This window comes from Copidosoma floridanum, unplaced genomic scaffold (assembly GCF_036245765.1).
Source record: "Copidosoma floridanum isolate Cflo_tuat_1 unplaced genomic scaffold, Cflo_Japanese_pri ptg000019l, whole genome shotgun sequence".
Lineage (NCBI taxonomy): Eukaryota > Metazoa > Arthropoda > Insecta > Hymenoptera > Encyrtidae > Copidosoma > Copidosoma floridanum.
This window is the reverse complement of record NW_028321896.1, coordinates 4,449,848-4,469,922: the sequence shown is the minus strand read 5'-3', so window position 1 is coordinate 4,469,922 and position 20,075 is coordinate 4,449,848. Positions and strand designations below refer to the sequence as shown.

At 39.9% G+C, this 20,075-nt stretch overlaps 1 protein-coding gene across 16 annotated transcripts in view; it reads right to left on the bottom strand.

Moving 5' to 3' along the window:
- The window catches only part of Mhc (myosin heavy chain), a 50,921-nt gene that overhangs the window by 16,283 nt on the left and 14,563 nt on the right, over nucleotides 1-20,075 (bottom strand). For 2 of the 16 annotated variants that reach the window (XM_014356823.3, XM_014356820.3), the window contains exons 4-15: nucleotides 17,681-17,824; nucleotides 16,019-16,175; nucleotides 15,714-15,937; nucleotides 15,558-15,621; nucleotides 15,364-15,462; nucleotides 10,573-10,676; nucleotides 8,984-9,121; nucleotides 8,635-8,904; nucleotides 7,938-8,108; nucleotides 1,887-2,066; nucleotides 1,375-1,793; nucleotides 858-975 (exon numbers count right to left, since the gene is read on the bottom strand). In XM_014356823.3, coding sequence (XP_014212309.2) covers nucleotides 858-975; nucleotides 1,375-1,793; nucleotides 1,887-2,066; nucleotides 7,938-8,108; nucleotides 8,635-8,904; nucleotides 8,984-9,121; nucleotides 10,573-10,676; nucleotides 15,364-15,462; nucleotides 15,558-15,621; nucleotides 15,714-15,937; nucleotides 16,019-16,175; nucleotides 17,681-17,824 — 2,088 coding nt within the window. Of the gene's footprint in view, nucleotides 1-857; nucleotides 976-1,374; nucleotides 1,794-1,886; nucleotides 2,067-3,398; nucleotides 3,570-4,256; nucleotides 4,428-5,403; nucleotides 5,575-6,355; nucleotides 6,527-7,937; nucleotides 8,109-8,634; nucleotides 8,905-8,983; nucleotides 9,122-10,572; nucleotides 10,677-13,328; nucleotides 13,433-14,728; nucleotides 14,833-15,363; nucleotides 15,463-15,557; nucleotides 15,622-15,713; nucleotides 15,938-16,018; nucleotides 16,176-17,680; nucleotides 17,825-17,901; nucleotides 18,046-20,075 lie in introns of all 16 variants that reach the window. The other 14 variants (XM_014356815.3, XM_014356824.2, XM_014356817.3 and 11 more) reach the window with 12 other exon arrangements.

Here is a 20,075-nt window from a genome sequence, read left to right as displayed (position 1 = left end):
GTCCGGATCGTAGACCCAGATTAGTAGTGGGAACAACAACTTCTACTCTAGTTTTTCTATCATACAATACTATATTGCTTTATCTACGTTTTTTTTTTTTTTTTTTTTTTTTTTTTTTTTCACTAATATTACTTCAACGATACGATGGTAAGGGTGTAAATACATAATTATTTTTAATACTACGGGGATGTGGTAGGTGAAAAAAGGATGGCCACGTTGATGATGTTCGCTGCCACTCTGATGATTAGTTCCTCCGTCAACTGCTGCTTCTGCTTGAAAGATCGAGGGGGAGGGAGGTAGTTATAACTACAACAACAAATCTAAGGTAAAACCAATACAAATGTGTCTACGATGATGGGTATTAACTACTCGCAGTAAAGGGTCAAACTTTGTGAGTCGGGGCGCGTTTTTCCACATTCACGATATATAGTTTGATAAAATTGAGAAAAATCACTTGCCAAAGTACAGGTTTTCTTCGTTTTTCTCGATTTTTATTAAACTGAACGAGAAAAACGCTCCGCTTCATTGGATAAACACTTATGCAACGTTGGTGGAAAAATCATCTAAATAACAATACGGGGTTTCCAACACACTCTGTCTACTAAAATCTCAAACGTGTGACGAGGGGAGTTCAAATCGTCTACTCAACAAAATTTTACAAAACTGGATGTACATCTACCAAATCGGAATTAATTAATTAAGTATTTTACTTCTAAGAGTAAGTCAACTTGGAAACACATAATCCATATACGAGACAATAGGAAGTATACGGTGAAAGAAAGAGGGTCGGAGTATGGTTTTTGTGGGTATACGTAATTATTGCGACTCTTTTTTTTCACAAGAGGATTTCAACTAGCCTTAGTGTGACCAATCCTGTAACTGTCCGGATCTAGACCGATCGAATCGAAGCAAGCCTGAGCTGCTTTCTTTGGTTCAGCTTCCGCCGCCATTGCAGCTGGCGCTAAGATCATGTAACTATATGCCAAAAGTTATAGTTTTTTTTTTTTTAATTTATTCCTTCGTAATCTATAGCCAAAAACTAAGGGATATCCTAACTGTAAATTATTCATAACCTACAGTTTAAATGCATTGTATTCATATTTTAGGTTATGATGATTGTACTCTATATCCCTGTATTAAGAAAGTAATAATCCAGACAATTCTACTAATACACATTTTACGTACACTCGAGTGACTTTATACATATGGTCCAGGTACCATTTTACAACAGTCCTTTTTATATGTACATAGAGTTGAATGTTTCGATGTATAATGTCACTTGAGTGAACTTGTATCAGCTTTAAATTGAAATGTTCAACGAATCGTAGAATTGTCGGCAGACGTAAATGGAATAATCGAAAAGAAAGCACTTACCGCAGCTTGAAGTCAGGATAGACCATCCTGTTGGGGAAACCTTTCCGGCAGATACGGATGCCTTCAAGCACACCGTTACAGGTCAGCTGGTGCATGACGAGATGCGAGTCAATGACACCCGGCTGCTTCAATTCGTTGGGAATGATACAACGGACAAAGTGAGGCTGGGTGGCTCTCAGGGTTGTCATCAGGTTGTTCAACTGTTCCTTGTAAGAGGACGACACGGTGGAGAAGCCACCTCCCTTCTTACCACGGCCGCCGCCACCGGCGTCCTTGCCACCGGCCGCGCCGGACTGGCCGGGATGGTCGGCAAAGATCTCGATCAGCAGGTTGTTGCTGGATTTCTTGTACTGATCGACCACGGTATCGTTAAGCGGGTCCTTGTTCTTTTCCAACCAACCAGTGATATTGTACGGCACCTAAGTGGGACGCAAGCGAATACATGTACGTATAAATCTTTGATGATTTGGCAAAACATGTAGTGTTACTTTTGTGGGGGCAAACCAACATACCTGGCCGGCGTAGTGACCAATGGCAAAGTGGGCTGCTTGTTGGCCAGGCTTGGGTGGCTTGGGCTTCAGGAAGTTGGGACTCTTGCCGAGATGGTTGTTGTTCAGCTTCTCTTCGAAGGTCTTGTCCGTGGCTTTCGGGAACATAGACTCTTCTTCGAGAATCGAGAGGATACCCATGGGCTGTGCAAGAGAAAGAGAATTACGCCCGTCAGATGGGGAATGCATTGAATCCGAGTGAGTTCTCAGCATCTCCAAGAGTAGCGTGTTTTTATTTTATTTTATTTTTTTTTTTTTTTTCAAACATACGAAATTTGACACATCAATAAACTATTGCAACATGTCTACGATGTATACACGTATGGATAGACGAGACCGTTACAGTTTTTACAATTCCTATCAAAAGTATCAATGCTCAATCAACGCTGAAATGAGCCATAAATTACATCGTTGATTCTATGTTGATTTCGTGTTGAATCAATTCTGAATAAGCGTTTAATCAACGTTGACTCATTGTAAACTTGACAATATAATTTATTTGAATTACAGCTGCAATGCTGACTTAAACAAGGGATTATTTTGAAGTCAATTACTAATATCGGCTTGAATCAACGCTTATTCAACACTGAATCAACGGGGAATCAATGCAGAATCAACGATGAAATCTACGACTGATTTCAGCATTGATATTTTTGATAGGGATGAAACGTCAGTTCGAGGGTTAATATTTTGAAAATTGGAACAATCGATTAAAAAACAAATTTTACTGCAATCATTGGAGCTTAAAAGCTGCTCAAAGTTTTAAGACATTACTGTTACTTTTATGATAAACAAATGATGATGCGATTCTAAACTTTATGTGTGATAAAATACGAAACGGCGATGATCGCAATCGCGCAATTGATTTGTTACCGCTACTCTTAGTGCTTTTTTCGTCAAGTAACCATTTGGCATTCAAAGTACGAATGTCTTTCATTTATTTCAAAAAATGCTTCAATTACTCGATGAAAATTTTTTGCTTGGCATACGATAATTATCCGAGTACGTGAAAAATTTGTTTGAAAAAGCATCCTTGTATACGATATACTTTTCCACACAAACCATCACATATTCCATTTCAAAACACCGCACACCCGTGTCACGTATACGATAGAAAATCGTGAGTTTTTGTCATTGGTAATTCCCAATTTTGCCAAAGTATTGGACCTTGGATGTGCCGTGTAAATGTTACTTATGATAAGAAAAGAAAGAAAAAAAAAAAGAAAAAAAAAAACTTGTTTCTCAGACAGAGAAATATTTGGCGAAAATATAGAGACAACATAAATATGTACACAATGGGAACGTGGATAAACACAAAAAGCGAAAACACAAATGTAACGTGGTATACATACATACTTGGCAATGTGAAACACAGAGCGAGGCTCAAACGAAAAGCTGCTGCCGATTGCTGCGTTTTTGAAAGCGATGTATATAGGTAAAATTGCGGCAAAACCCATCGCCAAAGCACGCGCTTACCTTCTCGATGAGTTCAATTGTTTTTTGGAGATCCATACCAAAATCAATGAATGTCCACCTGATGCCCTCGCGCTCGTACTCCTCTTGCTCGAGCACGAACATGTGGTGATTGAAGTATTGCTGAAGCTTTTCGTTCGTAAAGTTGATGCAGAGCTGCTCGAAGCTGTTGAACTGGACGTCCGGTTAAGTGGATCGTCGCGGTTCGATTATTGCGCGAAACACACGGAGCACAGAGATCAAGATAGGCATTGCATCAAAGTAACGCTTAGAGGGGAGATTTGCAAGTATCAAGAAAAGAAATTTGGAAACAGAAGTATACATATATAGACAATAGTTTGGAGAACACGTTGTCTCGTTACGCATTACAACTTCCGGCCATTGCCCAAGATAACAGGAACATTATTGTGAACTTTGTTTTATTACATACAAAGCACATATAGGTGACAACGTTGGAGTTGTACCTAATATATTTTGCACGTAATTGTTGTTATTATAATGGTACAATGACGTAATGGAACTTGATGCGGTCTCGTATGACAGAGGTGAGAGTGCGATCACTTGTTGAACGAGATATGGCGGAAGGATTAAGTGCTGTGAAAAAGAGATGATAAGACGGTTACGATAGTCATGGTCATGCTTGTGAAATGAGTGGTACAAGGTTGTTATAACGAATTAAACGCTGCGCTTCAAACAGTATACGGGAGGAGGAGGATGGCATGCTCTGTTCTTCGTGTTTGGTCATGCAGCCACCGGTGACGTTTTCGTTGTCTTCGCATCATTCATTTTCTTCAAATACATTCTTTTTCGGTCTACAGCTTCCGATTACTATCGAGGCCGTCCGTCATTCTCGAGCTGTACCTTTTCGATGAGGTCAATCGTTTGTTGGAGATCCATCCCAAAGTCAATGAACGTCCACTCGATGCCCTCGCGTTGGTACTCCTCTTGTTCGAGGATAAACATGTGGTGGTTGAAGAACTGTTGCAACTTCTCGTTGGTGAAGTTGATGCAGAGTTGCTCAAAGCTGTTGTACTGTGTGCGTGTGTGCGTTCGAAATTTCGTGCAGTGCGATGACGATTAACAAAAACATAGAAAAAGGCAAGACAGTGGTCAAATGACTGCTTTTGCCCCAGACGGGTGGTGATGGTTGTTAATGATTGTAATGAAAGGGAGGTGTCATCGTGTGATCGTGGGGCGGGGGGGTGGAGGGTTAATATTCGTCAGGAGGTGCGATGTCGTAGTCACTCCTGATTCCCGGGGGTTTTTGGAAAAACCATCAATCCTGTAATGGTTACTGTTGTTTTTGGAGGAACTAGACAGACCAAGGATCGAAACTTGACATTTTTTTTCAATCTCAGTATAGGTACACTTTTTTTCATTTGAGACGTCACAAGGTATTGTACTTTTTGTGCGAAAAAGTGGGAAGGAACAGACACGTTTATCGGTGCCGTTGATCTTAGACTTTGGTAAGTGAGTGAGGGTAGAAAGAAAAGAGCATTTTCGTCGGCTCCTTGATAAGGGGATGTGGACGGCACAACGAGAAATAGTAAGACAAGACTGTTTCAAGTAAGCGAATAGAACAGAAGGTATACATGGAAACAAGAACGTCGTATCTCATACGCAAACAGAGCGAGTATCGATTGCGAAATGCCCTCGTTGATACAAGCCCACTTGTATCGAGAAAACATTTCGCAAGTATAACAACTCTGTTTTTGATACGAGGACAAGAGAGTTTTCGTAAATAACAGCCATAGCAGGGTAGGTACTGGTATCGCGTACCTTAATCAGCACTTATGCACACGTGCCGCATACATTGAGAAAAACGTTGCTGAAGCTTCTTTTGCACTCTTACAAAATAAAAAATACAGGCGCGAGAGAATCTCCTCTCTCTCTATCGCTAAAAGTTGCAAGCCATTTTAATCGGGTGTACAACGTCGATTCGTCGTACTGAAGGCTCTTGGTCTCTCTCTCTCTTTATTTTCGTCCCTCGCCGATCTGTTACCGATACCTTTTCTATAAGTTCGATACAAGCCGCCAAGTCCATCCCAAAGTCGATAAACGCCCACTCGATGCCCTCGCGCTGGTACTCTTCTTGCTCGAGCACGAACATGTGATGGTTGAAAAATTGTTGCAACTTCTCGTTGGTGAAGTTGATGCAGAGCTGTTCAAAGCCGTTGAACTGCGCGTTTTGAAGTAGCACGAGACACATAATGCAGCGGCAGAGAAAAAAAGAAAAGGACTCGTGATGATTTATGCGGGAGGCACATGTTAAGGTGGTTCGTGGACGTAATCTCTCGATGTGGGGCCATTGTTGCGTGCGACCGAATCACTGCGACTCGTGTGAGTCCTTAATCCGCAATGAATCGCACTTGAGTAGGTATACAGATAGAGTGGCAATTTGGAGATGATGGCTATTATCCTGAACGACTTTGAAGTAGTGCAAATGATCTGTGCACGAGTGAAGTAATTGTATGCGTCCTTGATTTAAAAGTCGGATGGGCTCGTTTGAGGATCATTGAAAACATTGTTGCCTTTGAAAAGTTGCGAGGGATGAAAGTGGGACACGGTGTAAAGCAGACAACATAACACTTGGATTGTACATTAATGAAAAAAATAAAATAAATAAATAAAATTGAAAAAAAAAGGACACGAGGACAGACACAGATAAAAAGTGAAAACAGTGGACGATCACGTTTCTTTCAATCTCACAGCTCGTTGGTTTTGTAAAACCCGGTTGAAAGCGTTAAACAACGAAGTGAACGAAACGAAACAGCGGAGCCGACATATCAAGCCCTTGTCGTGTTCCATAACATGTGCAGGTGGGGTTAAACGGTTCAGCTCGTAAATGAGTGAATGTCTCGTTCACAAGTCAGGCAGGCGTTTGTCGCGCGTTCATCCGGCTTTTACGGTCTGGCCCTTATCGGTCGGCCAGATCTTTGGCAAGGGAGCTCGCAAAGTACCTTCTCGATGAGCTCGATACACGCGAGTAGATCCATGCCAAAGTCAATGAAGGCCCACTCAATGCCCTCCTTTGTGTACTCCTCTTGTTCGAGGACAAACATGTGGTGGTTGAAGAACTGTTGCAACTTCTCGTTGGTGAAGTTGATGCAGAGTTGCTCGAAGCTGTTGAACTGTTCGAGAGCAAAGGGCAACACGGGTTTTCAGATCTTTTACTGATTTTTCCGATTAGCAATTTGTCTGTGATGTTTTTGCTTGTATCGGGACTCCTTCCTTTTGGTTTCTTTTGCACCTCGTTGCTTTAGGAAGTCGTCCTTATTTTTTAAGGACCATTGTATAATCGTAAGGGTCTGCCTCAGGATTTCCTCTAACGTATTATAATACTACATTTTTTTTGGTAGGTACTTTTTGTATTATCGACACAATTGTAAATACCTTTTTTCTTTTTTTTCACTAAAAGCTCATAGGTGGCATGCAACAATTTTGTAGTTCCAAGGTAATTTTACACATGGTTTACATCTAATAATACTACCAGTAGGATTGCGAACAACAGATATGGAAATCTCTATTCCGATGTATATCAGAGGTAATAAAACGTAACGCGCAGTACTTTATTAAAAGAATATTCAGTTCAAGGATGAATAAAATCAGCTAGAAATTTCCATTCTTTGCGTGAATAACAAGTCTCGTTCATTGAGAGATAGTTTAAGAACTTTAGGGTACAGGTTCATCACAACATACAAAAGTCCACTGTTTCGTGCCTCGATTTAGAATTTTTTGTACAGGATTTTTCGGAGCGGGAGTAAACACACTCATCGTGGAATGTATATAATATATATATGTAAGGGGGTAACACAAAACATAGTTTACCTTCTGATTAGTCATTCGTAGACGACTGCTGGTCTTTAGAGTTTATCTACCTGCTGACCTATATTACCTCGATGGACGTTCAAAGTTTGACGATAATTTCTCATTTGGAGCTTGGCGTTCTTAACATCTATAACATCGATTACACTCAAAACACGTCTGCGTGAGGGGGAGGGTTGGTACAACGGGTGTTCTCGACGACATAAATCGAGAATTCATGCTGATGATGTGGGTACAGTAAAAAAGGAAAAAAAAAAATAATAATAATAATAGAGTGAAATAATTATAAATCACAAAATCATGGAAAGTATTCGTTTGAAGTACGTTCGTCGAAAGGTGAATGACAATTTAGTAGACGTTTATACTTATTGACTTTAGCACAAAAATAAACTAAGGACAAACATTAAAATTTGACATGAGTTGGGTAATTCACTGACATTGATCAATATACATGTATATATTCATCACGAGATAACACAACACTGTTTCTCATGTATTATATAGAGATACATGAGGTATAGTTGAAGTTTCAACTATTGGAGATACTTTTTTTTTTTTTTTTTTCGTTCGTGGATTGGTTGTCATGCCAATTAAACGGGGGTGTAAACAAGGTGTGAAAATAGATAGTGCCAATCTCATTTGTTGAGGGCCTAGAAGAAGTATATTTAAATGGAAAGGACAAGAAAAACCAGAGGGCTCCGAGGGGGAAACGTCTACCTTTTCAATCAACTCGATACAAGCGAGCAAGTCCATGCCGAAATCAATGAACGTCCAATTGATACCCTCTTTCTTGTACTCTTCTTGCTCGAGTACGAACATGTGATGGTTGAAGAACTGTTGCAACTTCTCATTGGTGAAGTTGATGCAAAGTTGCTCGAAGCCGTTGTACTAAGATTTCACGAAACAATTATAGATTTGGTGTTTTGTTGAGTGTGGGGTGGGGGTATCTCTGTCTTTGGATGATTTGATGATGGTTTTGATGACGAGATTTGTCGGTGATATTGTTTTACTTATCTACAAATCTACGTGTTATTTTGATAAAATGGTCTGGACGACGATGTTGACGATTTCCTAAATTGGCTCACGGAAGTGTTCCTCAACTGTTTGGGGGCTCAAGTATACATAATATGCACACGTGCACCGAAAATACAGTTTCTCAAATGCAACATTATTACCCCATCTAGCTGATTTGCTAGACTTTTCAACTTTATTCTTGGTATTTTTGATTATCCTCGAGACTAGATTCGATTCTTCAAACCGTTCGCATTACAACTTCAATGCGTACAACGAACAAAATATAAAACATCAGATTTTCTTCGTAAGATCATTAGAATGTAAAAAAATCGAATCTAGCCAGGTATATAATTATATATAAGAGAGTAGGGGGCGTTTGTGGCGTGTCTGTGTTACTCACGTCGAAGATCTCAAAACCGGCAATATCCAGTACACCGATGAAGTGCTGACGCTTCTGTTTGGTGTCCAGGGTCTCGTTACACTTCTTCACCAGCCACTTGAACAGCCTGTCGAACATGGCCTTGGACATGGCACCGACGGAGTACGCAACCTGGTCCTTGTTACGACCTTGGGTGACGAACTCGTTACCGACCTTGATCCTCGGCTTCAGCAAGTTCTTGTACATGTCTTGGCAGTCGACGCCGAGCAGTTTGGCCACACGCTCACCTTCCTACGGTTCATCAGTCATCATTGGTACAACATTTGGCGAATTTTAACGAAACAATTTTAACGGAATTTCGGTCATTTACCTCCATACCGTCGGCCTCGGCTTGCTCCTCGCGACCCCTCTGCTTGAACTTCATGCCACCCATGTGCATGACGGCGGCGGTGATCTTGTAGATGTTGTCCTTCTCTTCTTGAGTGAAACCCAACACGTCGAAGGCTTTCTACATGTTCCAAAAGTACCATCGATTAGCACGGCCGCGTTCAAACACGCTACGTTAAAATAATTTTTGCCAGTTGTACAATGGATATCGAGGAAACGTTGGGAGGGACACGTGCGGTGCGTGGATCACAGATTTGACGTTTATACATTGACTCTGGCAAAAATTATGAAACATTTGTGTATAGTACAAAAAGCATGTAAACATAAACACACAGGCACAATGTACAATAGACGGAAAGCACGAAAAGCTGTTCGATTACGAACAATCCAAGACAGTATAGACGTTTTTTAAGCTGCGAGAAAAATAAATGCGCCATCAAAAGCAACGACAGATACATTTGCGCGGTGCAAACAAATATATAAGCAACATTGAAAGAGTGTAGATGGCAAGGCAGCGAAGCGAGAATTGTTTTTTTTTTTTTTTTTTTTTTTTTTTTTGACAGTTGATATTACTTTGTACAGCTGATCTTAGGTTTGAAAAGTTGCATGGATATAAAGTGGTAAAAGTAAAAGAGAATGAGGTTTTTATTGCCTCTTTGGTGATGTGTATCGCTATTATCACCTCGAACCATTGGTTTTTCGGTTCTTAAAAAAAGAAAAGAGATTTTCGGTGCTCCCATTCACGGTGGTTCCACATTGTACTGGAGATCCGGCAACTCTAGTCTCAAAACAACTTTCATTATTCGCAGTTCCAGCTTTTTTGGTCTTTCTGTTGCAATTTTATCGAGAATTTTTCGTAAATTCCATTTTGCATTGTCAACGGTCAAATTTTCCATTTTATCAATCACTCGGAAAATACGATATCCAAAATTAATCAACAATTATAAATTTATCTTGTAACCTGGAAAATTAGACCGTTGCAGTACTTTTTTTTGGAGATTTTTTCAATGGTCATGAAGGATTCGGAATTTAAAGTTGAGGGAAAAATAATCCAATACTGTGACGCTAAAATCAAAAGCAAACAAAAATAAATTAAAATTTTCAAGACCACAATGGGGTAACAAAAAAATTAAAACAAAAAGCATAGATAAAAACCATTTGGCTAAAGTGGAGTATTGCAATTGAATCCTTAATAGTACAACGATTCAAAGAAAAAAAAAGAACAAATTATTAAACTCAATATTGAAGTATACTGGAAATAAACAAAAAAAAATTTACATAAATCAATGGTTAAAGAAAAAGTAGTTGACGTCATATTCCGATAACTACTATTTTTCATCTAATGAAGGAAGAAAAAAGGGGTTCAGCTATTATCAAGATGCATGTGGTGACCGTATGTGGTTTTAAAAGGGAATATGGAAAATTCATACAACTCGTAAAAAAATCTCTACATCTTGCAGGAGTATAATGAAGAAAAAAAAAAAGTATATAAGAAAAGGACAGTTTTCGGGGAGGGGAATGAAAAAAAAAAAAAAAAAAAATCAGGTATTTCTCCTAAGGAACGGGACTTACGTCCGTGAGGACCATTTCCTCAGAGTCGTCGATGCCAGGAATTGTGATCTTTCCTTGGGACACGTTGTAATAGTCGTAAATGTTGTTCGATAAGTGACACATTTCTGCAGAAAAATTTCGGGATGAATTAAAAAACTCTCTCTGCGCCGTCATTTTATTTATTTTTTTTTTCTTTTTTATATTTTCCGTTCCCAGCACCAAAAGTTCATCATCGCCAAAAAGTAACGTCCCGTCAGTTCAATAAAGTCGCGTCCATTTTTCCATTGGTATAACAGTAGATATTATATAGGTTCCGTACAAATGCGTAAAGGGACGATATTATGCGTGGAGAGCTGATCGGGGAGCGGGACCTGCCATGTTTTAATTTTTTTTTTTTTTTACTTAAAATTAATAAGAACCGTAATGCAATAGCCGTCATTAGATACAGATCGCGGGCCATCCTCTCCTCCTGAAATACGCCCCCCTCCCTAAGATCGCCGCTCCCGCCCCCCGACAGCGGCAGCTGCATGCGCTATGCGATATTTTTTTTTTTTTTTTCAAGTTATTTGCGCATCCTTTTCGAAGTAGGAAGCTGCGCGCGTGACGGGGGAGGGTCAGGGCGACCCTTCGTTGCTTCTCTATTGTCGCTCGTGTCAGCTTCTTTCTTCGAATGCGTAACAATAGTTAGAGAAATAAAAAAAAAAGAAATCAATTTACTTTATTACCTTTGGTTTATCATCTGCTCGATTTTTATTTCGTTCGTTTTATCTTTTGCTTTTATTTTGCGGAAAAAAAAATACTTGCATTTATTCATATGTATGTGATTTATTGGTACAATGGGTTTACTTTATTCTGCGTCGTTTAATCATTACAAAAGTAATGAGTGTGCTTTATGATGTTGGAAAAAAATAAATAAACTCTGTAAAACAAAAAACGTTGTAATGGTAAAAAAAATGGCACGATTCACGTGGTTGTGAAAGAAAATGAAAAAAAAAAAAAAAGAATTAACACGTTAAAACGAGCAAAGAGAGAGGAGCAGAATATTACAGAGGGGGAGGTATGGCGGCAACGACGGACTATACACTGCACATTGGACTTACGTCCGTGTACTCCATTTCCTCCGCGTCGTTGACCCCGGGAATTCTCGTCTTACCCTGGCTAACGTAGTAGTAGTCGCCGATCCGGTTGCTCAGCAACGTCATTTCTGCATATTGCGTTAAGCCTTCTTTTTTTTTTTTTTTTTCATCATTTTTTCCACACCCATGAATATACATAATGTGTATGTACGCGCCCAACCCGTGTATGTATACACGTAAGCCGCGCGCTCTCGCGTAAGACTCGCGGTGTGGCCTCCTGTTAATAATAAACCCGCGTAATGGGGCCACGCAAAAACGAACATCAGACGGACAGCCACGTCCCTCTCGGCTATCTTTCGCAGAGGCGGTCACTCGTCGCGACCAACGAAATCGGTGCCCGTGTATATACCTGCACGCTCGTACGTTACACGACTCGATTCATCTCAGCCAAACCGAGATAAGCTGCTTTTAACTCTCATAAAATATAAATACTGCGTGTTTCATTTTTAATTTTCTTTTTCAATTTATGCATTTTTTAATATTTTTTGCGTCAAAATTTTGTCGACGATTGATATGTTGTGAAATGACATGATAATTTAAACGTTAGGTGCATCTGAAAGTAACCTTGAAATGCCAGTATCACAATTTTTATTACAAGTACAATCCTAAACGTAGGAAAGATGAATCTGTCATTTGGAAAGTAAGAATTAAATGTCCTTGGGGTGGGTCAGAATGTGGATAACAATGCTGCAGTAAAATCGTGTGCACAACACGAACGACAAACCTATACGAGTGCTTAAAAAAAATAATTATATTATGATGGAAAAACAAAAAAAAAGTAAACAACTTAATGGTACATGTGGTTGAAAATCAGTCAAGTCTGCGGTTGTGCTGATGCGCTGCGCTGTGCTTAGGCTAAGGTTAAAATATAAGAGGTTACATTGAGTATAAAGATGATTGCGATGATTTGCGACAGTCAACGGTACAGGCCAAGAAGATTGTTACAAAATAGTCATGTGTGCAATAGATAAAAAAATTTTTTAAAAAATAAAAATAAAAAAAACGTAAAGTGATGAATAACTGTGTGTACAATACAATAGCTAGGTGAAGATGTGATATATAATATAAATATGTCGACAGACAGAAAAATCGAGACAAGAGACAGTGAAAAAAATTACAAGACAGAGACACACTTACACAGTAGTAATATATAAATAACATAACTATTATGCTTATTATGTATTAAATGATCTACCAAGGCAGATAGTACACGTCAATGTTGGCACATGTGAGTAAATAACTTTTGAAATTTCATCAACCGATTCTTCCTTACCGATCTACTTTTATCTTTTCGATTTTCCGCTTTTTGGTAAAAACTGATTGTACGAAGCAAAAAACGGTATCTCGGATCAAGATATTTCTATGAGATCAATATTGATTTATTTATTATTTTTTTTTTTTTTTTCAATTAAACACGTTTTCAATTAAATTTCTCGCTCCAAAAAGTATGCGTTCGATGGTTGAGCGAGGGATTCAAAAATCCGAGGGAGGAGGAGAAACGAAAAATTGTTTTTAATAAGCATCAGAGAAGTGTGGTTTCGAGTTAAGTCGTGCGCGTAGGAAAGTGTAAAAAAACACCAAGAGAGAAAATATAAGGCAGCGTTCCCTTCGGTCGTAATTCCGATCGGGACGTGCACTTACGTCGGTGACAAGCATTTCCTCGCCGTCGTCGAGACCGGGTATCGTGGTCTTTCCTTGCGAGACGAAGTAGTAGTCATTGATGTTTTTGGACAGCAGACACTTTTCTGGAGGTGTTTTTTTTTTTTATTTTGGAAAAAAACGAAAAATAACATGCTTGGCCGAACCAACGGTACCTTTGGCGGCCAGGTCGTATCATGGCTTTACCAGGGGCTCAAATTACCGAGTCGTATTTAAATAAAATCCATTATCAATTAATTTTTTAAAATTATTTATACTTTTCCACGGATAATTTGCAATTCACTTCCTAGTTGTTTTTCAATACGACTCGGCACTTTGTTTTACTCCCGAAGTCGGGCTTTATTCAAGGATGAGAATTATTCAACTACTTAATCTAAGGAAGATGCGGTGGAAAAAATATGTGTATATGTAATCTGACTGTTTCGTGATGACGAAAGTCTTGCCAATTATTCCCGTTCACAAGGATTTTCATATTTTGTATTAAAAAAAAAAAAAAAAAAAAAAAAAAAAAAAAAAAAAATTATTATTATAATAATTGTGTAATTGTCTTCTACAGCTGGGGTATTCACTCATAAAATATACAGTTCGAGTCTGTCAGCAGAAATCCAGTTTTTCTAGGCATTGATGGTGTGGAGTTCATCGGAGTATCGACAAGTCCACATTTACATACTCAAAACTTGAAAAAGCCCATTCAGCACAAGATATCGCCTGTCTAGGACAATATTCACACAAGGTAATGCACAACCTCTGAAATTCGATTTTTATACCGATGTGAGGACTTATTTTCGGAATAACACATTGGCAAATTCAATGCTCACATCGGTATAGTCATCAGTCATGGGTACATAACCATCGATACTAACTCTACACTACATTCTACCACGTGCTCGTGTTCTAGAGGCTTTTTTAATCGTTTGCTCTGTAAAAGGTTGTTGTTGATGGTAATTTTTTTTATCTGTCATACTCAACATTTGACAGTATGTGAGTCACAGGGGAGAAAAACGCAACAAAACAAGACATTCACGGGTTCGAGGGCACGTGCGGTTTCCTACATATATATGGTTCGATTGTTACGAAAATTCACGTGTACCAACTGCGTAATATAATATATTATAGTGGACGATTAAAATGTTGATAAGTACAAAGAAACTGCAACTCAACGAAAAAAAAGACGATACGAAACAGCTTCAAATCAAAATTTTTTAAGCTTGGCACCGAGAGAAGTGTCAAAGTCAAAATACTCCACACGACTGTTTAGGAAAGTTGAACCAACAATTAACACCAAAAACTTCTCTCAGTTCCAAACAAAAAAAAAATATTAATAATACATTAAAAAAATTAATTAATCGAAGAAAGAGCTAAGGTCGCGCGTATCTCCTTACGTCAGTCAAATCGCACTCCTCGCCGTCATCGACGCCGGGAATCGTCGTCTTTCCTTGCGCGACGAAGTAGTAGTCATTGATGTCGTTCGACAGTAAACACATCTCTGTGCGCACCGTTTGTTTTTTGTTTCATTTTTTTTTTTTTTTTTTGTTTGTTTTTTTTCAGATAAGAGAACAAAAAAAAGAAAACTCATTTACATCAGTGCGAAACATTGAATGGATACGAAAAAAAATTGTTTTTTTTTCTAAAATTAGATAAGTTCTTATAATTCTTTAAATTGTCTTCTGCGGCTGGACAAACTCGACACACCTGCCGATATCACTCTGCTGACCTTGTTTTTTTTTTTTTTTTTTTTTCTTTTCAACTTTAATTTTATGATTTGGCACATAAAGTATCACAATAACAAAATTGCTAGTAGGCAAACATTACAGTCCAAAAATACATATTTGCACCTTGATTTTAGAGACTTTACTGTGAAATCAAATGAGATTTCCAAGAACGGCTTATGTATTTTTGTGTTGAAAAAGGGGGCGACCCGAAAAACTAAATCGTACTTTGTGATACGAATGAAGGTGACAATGACGCGTGAATAATAGGCTCGCGCGTATCGAGCAAATGAACAGTGATCTCTTACCCTTTAGACCCTTAACCGAGCCGGACATCATCTGGTAGAAGATGTGGTAAGAGCGCTCCAACGACTGTTGGGAGATGACACGGGCCTTTTCCAGCAGATCTGTCGATTACGGGCAAAACAAGGCGTGTCAATTGCCGATTTCCAGCAAGTTCCGATAGAAATATCATAAATGGGTGAACAATTGAGCGACTTACAGGTCTCGATATCGGCACCGGCCAATTTTCCAGAGGGACCGAAGTGGATACGGATGAACTTACCCTGAAGATACGCAAGCGTCAATAATTGCCAATGATCACGATAAACGTGGACAATGAGCCCAGTTGGGCGGTACAACAAGGGCTTATACTTACGAAACGAGAGGAGTTATCGTTACGGACGGTCTTGGCGTTACCGAAGGCTTCCAGTACCGGATTGGTCTGTACGACCTGGTCCTCGAGGGATCCCTTCTTCTCGGAGCCAGGGTCCTTTTTGGTCGAGGCACCGACGGTGGCAAAGTACGCGATTACCTTCTTCGTGTTCTCAGTCTTTCCGGCACCAGACTCCCCGGTGATCAACATGGACTGGTTCTCGGCGTCTACGCGACAAACAAAATAACTTTTTTATTTCTTTTCTTTTCATCCAACAGCGCTTGGGAGCGCGGGGTGCGGTTACGTACTTGTCAACATGTTGACGTAGGCGCCATCGGAAATGGCGAAGATGTGGGGTGGCACTTCGCTACGCCTTTTGCCTCGGTAAAGTTTGGCGCAACGATGCGTGTACACCGGGAATCTCTTGTAAGGATTGATGGCCACGCAGAAAAGACCCGAGTAAGTCTGTGGAGCCGAACCGAGTTTCGTTGTTATGGATCGTGGTTTGTTAACTTGGATGTTTTTACACGCGGAAAAATAAAACGTGGTTTCCCGGGTGGCAGTCGAACGATCGGTTGTTGCGATTTTCGTCGACTGCCCCCCCGAAAAGGTGCCATTGTCCATTTTGGCGGGTGTGTGATTAAAATCATGCCAAACGTTCGCGGCTTGGTGACTTGGATTCTTTGTACTCCTACAGCTGATACGTTTGTTTTTTTTTTTTTTTTTTTTTTTTTTTTTTAATTTTGGACAACACGAGTGGTTGAGGGGTACACAACTTTCGCGTCGTAGAATGTTACATTTTGTCATTGTAAAAGGCACAAAATCAACCATGGAAAGCACAAGGGGGTGGTGTTTGTCGTAATAGCATGCAACACTAGGTACGAAATCTATTTTCACGATTTTTAAGTGTTTTTTTTTTTTGCCTTTTACATTGTCAGGATCAAAGTATGCAGTATAGAAAAGTTGTATTTTCCCAACCACGTGTATAAAGGTCCAAAGTATCAGCTGTAAAGCAGAGGTTGACAATTGTTCTCAATTACATGCAGGATTGAAAAAAAAAAACAAATTATTTTTGAACTAGTTATGCCCAAAAAAACGTCATTTTCAAACGTGGATATTCAATGGAATTTCAAAGAACTCAAATCGCAAGCGCAACAATGGATCTTCAAGGTAACGTTGAAGATTATAAAATATCAACTAACTACTAATAATTAGGTACTAAAACTAGGAATCATAGAGGAGATGTCGATCATCGTCATTTTCATCTCTTTGGTCGATCGATTATACAAAAAGCTTACGCTCGATGATATTCTGTATTTTTATTTGACTAATTAGAAAAAAAAAATTTATACATGTATATAAAAAACAATACTCATTTGATAATAACATCTTTCGTAAGCTTTTGTAGTAACAAACTCTCAAAGTACGTGTTAATGTAATTTCACGTAGGAAGCTTATTCGTCTTGAAAAATAAGTTATTCCACGTATAATCTCGCTACGTTTGAAAAGTGCCAAAAGTCACAACCAAACTCGTAATAAATGAGCATAGATTTTTGACACTCGAAACGTAGAAAAATGATTGTTAAATGGCGTATATTATGACGAGTGAAAAAAAAAAAAAAAAGAATGGTGTCGAGGATCGGGCAGGTCTGTTGCTCCTGGGCCTCGGTGATGCGCTGCTGTAAACTAAAATGTGTTCATCTGCGGGGGGAAAGAATAACCAACGATCTCCGATCGATCGAGAATCCTGTACATAAATTGCTTATTTGAAGCGTGAAAAGGATCCCAACTTCGATCAGATATCGCTCGTGTCTGCAGTCAAAGAGACGTCGCTGCAAGTCCACGTGCGTTGTGCGACGCCCACGTTACAAAATAAAAGGGTAAAAAGAAAACGTATCAGCGGTCTGTGCTGCACAAACAGTATGTGGGGGAGTCATCGTGATCCCCGAAAGGGGACAGATGGATCTTACGTAGATAAGCTTAGCGTAGTAACGCTGCTTAAGATTGTGCAGTACGGACGCATCGTTGAGGTACGTCAAATTGGACATGTCCTCGGCCTTCTCATACTTGGGCGGGTTCACCTGCTGCAGCAGGTCCTTCTTGAAGTCTCTGGTCTAGATGTTCCGAGTGGAAAAGAGAGAAAAAAAAAAACAAACGGCATTAGTCGTGGCAATGTACCTTGGACACTTACGTAAATGAATTTGTTGTAGTAGCGCTGTTTCAAATTGTGCAGGACGCAAGCTTCGTTGAGAAAAGTTAGGTCGGCCATGTCTTCGGCCTTTTCGAATTTAGGTGGGTTCACTTGGAGCAGCTGATCCTTCTTGAACTCTTTTCTCTGAAGGGCATGGGTGAGCCGTACGTCAATCATTTTCGATTTTTTTCGTTTTTTTTAATTTTTTTTTTTTTTCCAATGTTAATTATTTACCGTATATATACTTTTTCTCGGCATTCCGAGAGTTACGTGACTCGTGCTTAAAGGTTTTTATGACTTTTCAAACACGAAGATGAGAAAAAAAAACACAATAGTCATAATAGGCAGCATTTCTGATCTATGCGTCTGTACATATACCTGTCGAGTGATTTCAGTTTGACTGTCGATCGGTAAATCGGCCGAGCTCGATTGCACACGCGAGCAGCAGGCCATCGACTCTTCAACAACATTTTCGTTTTAACAACTTTTTCTCTCCTATGTGACTTAATTGTACCAAGAAGAAACCGACCACGGTGAAAAAACCCTGTTTTCAGTAGTACAAGCGTATTATGGTCAGACGGGCCATGGAAACTGATTTTTTTTTTTTTTTTTTTTTGCGCTCCGAGGTGTTTGGAAAAAGACCGCATTTCCCGGTAAACTACGACAACGACGCCTTGAGTCTCTGCCAACGGTAGTTTCACGCGGATAAAAGCCTATATGCGAATATAGACGGCGGCTCGTGCGCGCAAATGCGAGAAACGTCTTCTCGGAAGCTTATTTTCATTTGGCAAAATTTATGTTACCCATTTTTTCGCTCCCCCCTCTATTTTACGCTCGATCGTCCGTTTGGTGTAAAAATTTATTTTTGCTCACGCCATGGCCATCAAACTTTCATCTTCGCGCATCGATTCCCGCGAGCACAGCTTGCGTTCATTCATCCTCGAACAAGAGCGTAAACAATATATACGCTTTTCTTTTCCGTCAAATACCCGATGGCGGTATCTCGGCCGATCCAAAAACGTGCCGGATCCAATTTCAAAATACATTCCTTCGGTTCAACAAATTCCACGGGCCGCTTGTAACCGATACGAAAATAGACTCTCCCCTGCCATATCGAGACTTTGAGATTTGAAATCGCGAGGTCGTAGTTTATTTTTTGTCTCATTTCCTTTCCCGTGGTTGTGCCATTGCACAAGCGATGAAAGAACCGAGATCCAAAATAAGTGCTCGTTCACAAAAAAAAAAAAAAATTTTTTTTTTAAAGCTGTAAAATCATCGTCATCGGGAGAGTGTAACAAATCGAATTGAAAAAGCTCCGAAAAGGCGGCCGCCGCGCAAGGCGGTGGTAACTTTGGAATCCCTTGCGTAAGAAAAGCTCGGGCTCATTTGGACGCTCGCGTTTCGTGCACGCACACCTTTTCGCCCGCACGCAAACACACGTGCGCGCGAATAGGTGATACACACACACACACGCATACGTGCGATCTATATTTATCATGACCCGCGTTTCGAGATGCGGCATTTCGGAGTTTTATTATTATAGCCGAGCGGGCGTGTGTGCGCAGCTGCAGATGTATGTACGTGTATATGCACACATCTACGTAAGGCCCAGCTTCGGGCGCGTATACAGGCATAGCCACGAGCAGCTAACAATAGCCAGAGCGCGCTGGTACCGTCGGAGCGAGAGCCGAGCTGGTAGATCGGGTTTGCTGAACCAGAGAGAGAGAGAGAGGGAGACCTGCTCGCCTCGAGCTTTCGATTGCGTAATCGACGAGAAAAGCTCCCTGCCGTGCACTCGCTTGGTTCGAAGAAAAAATTTCGGCCGCCCGGCTCGCCAAGCTTTACTTTATTCTTTTGCTCTTTTCGCTGAAACATCGGATCAACATTTTTTTTTTTTTTTTCCATACATCCGGGTGGGTGTTTTTCACTCGATAAAATACCGGTGCCAGTGCTCATTTACAACTGGGTTGCATAACGTATGGTTAAGTCAAGAAAAAAAAAAAAAAAAAAAAAAAAAAAAGAAATAATTTCTCTGAAAAAAAAAATCGTCCAACTAAAGGGGGTACGCGCGTACTTGTCCCGGTTGTACTCGAACGTCGATGAGGGCAACAAGTTGTCCGTGAACGGATTCCCTGGAAGACGCGGCCGAGAAGGTCATCCATTTTATTGTGATT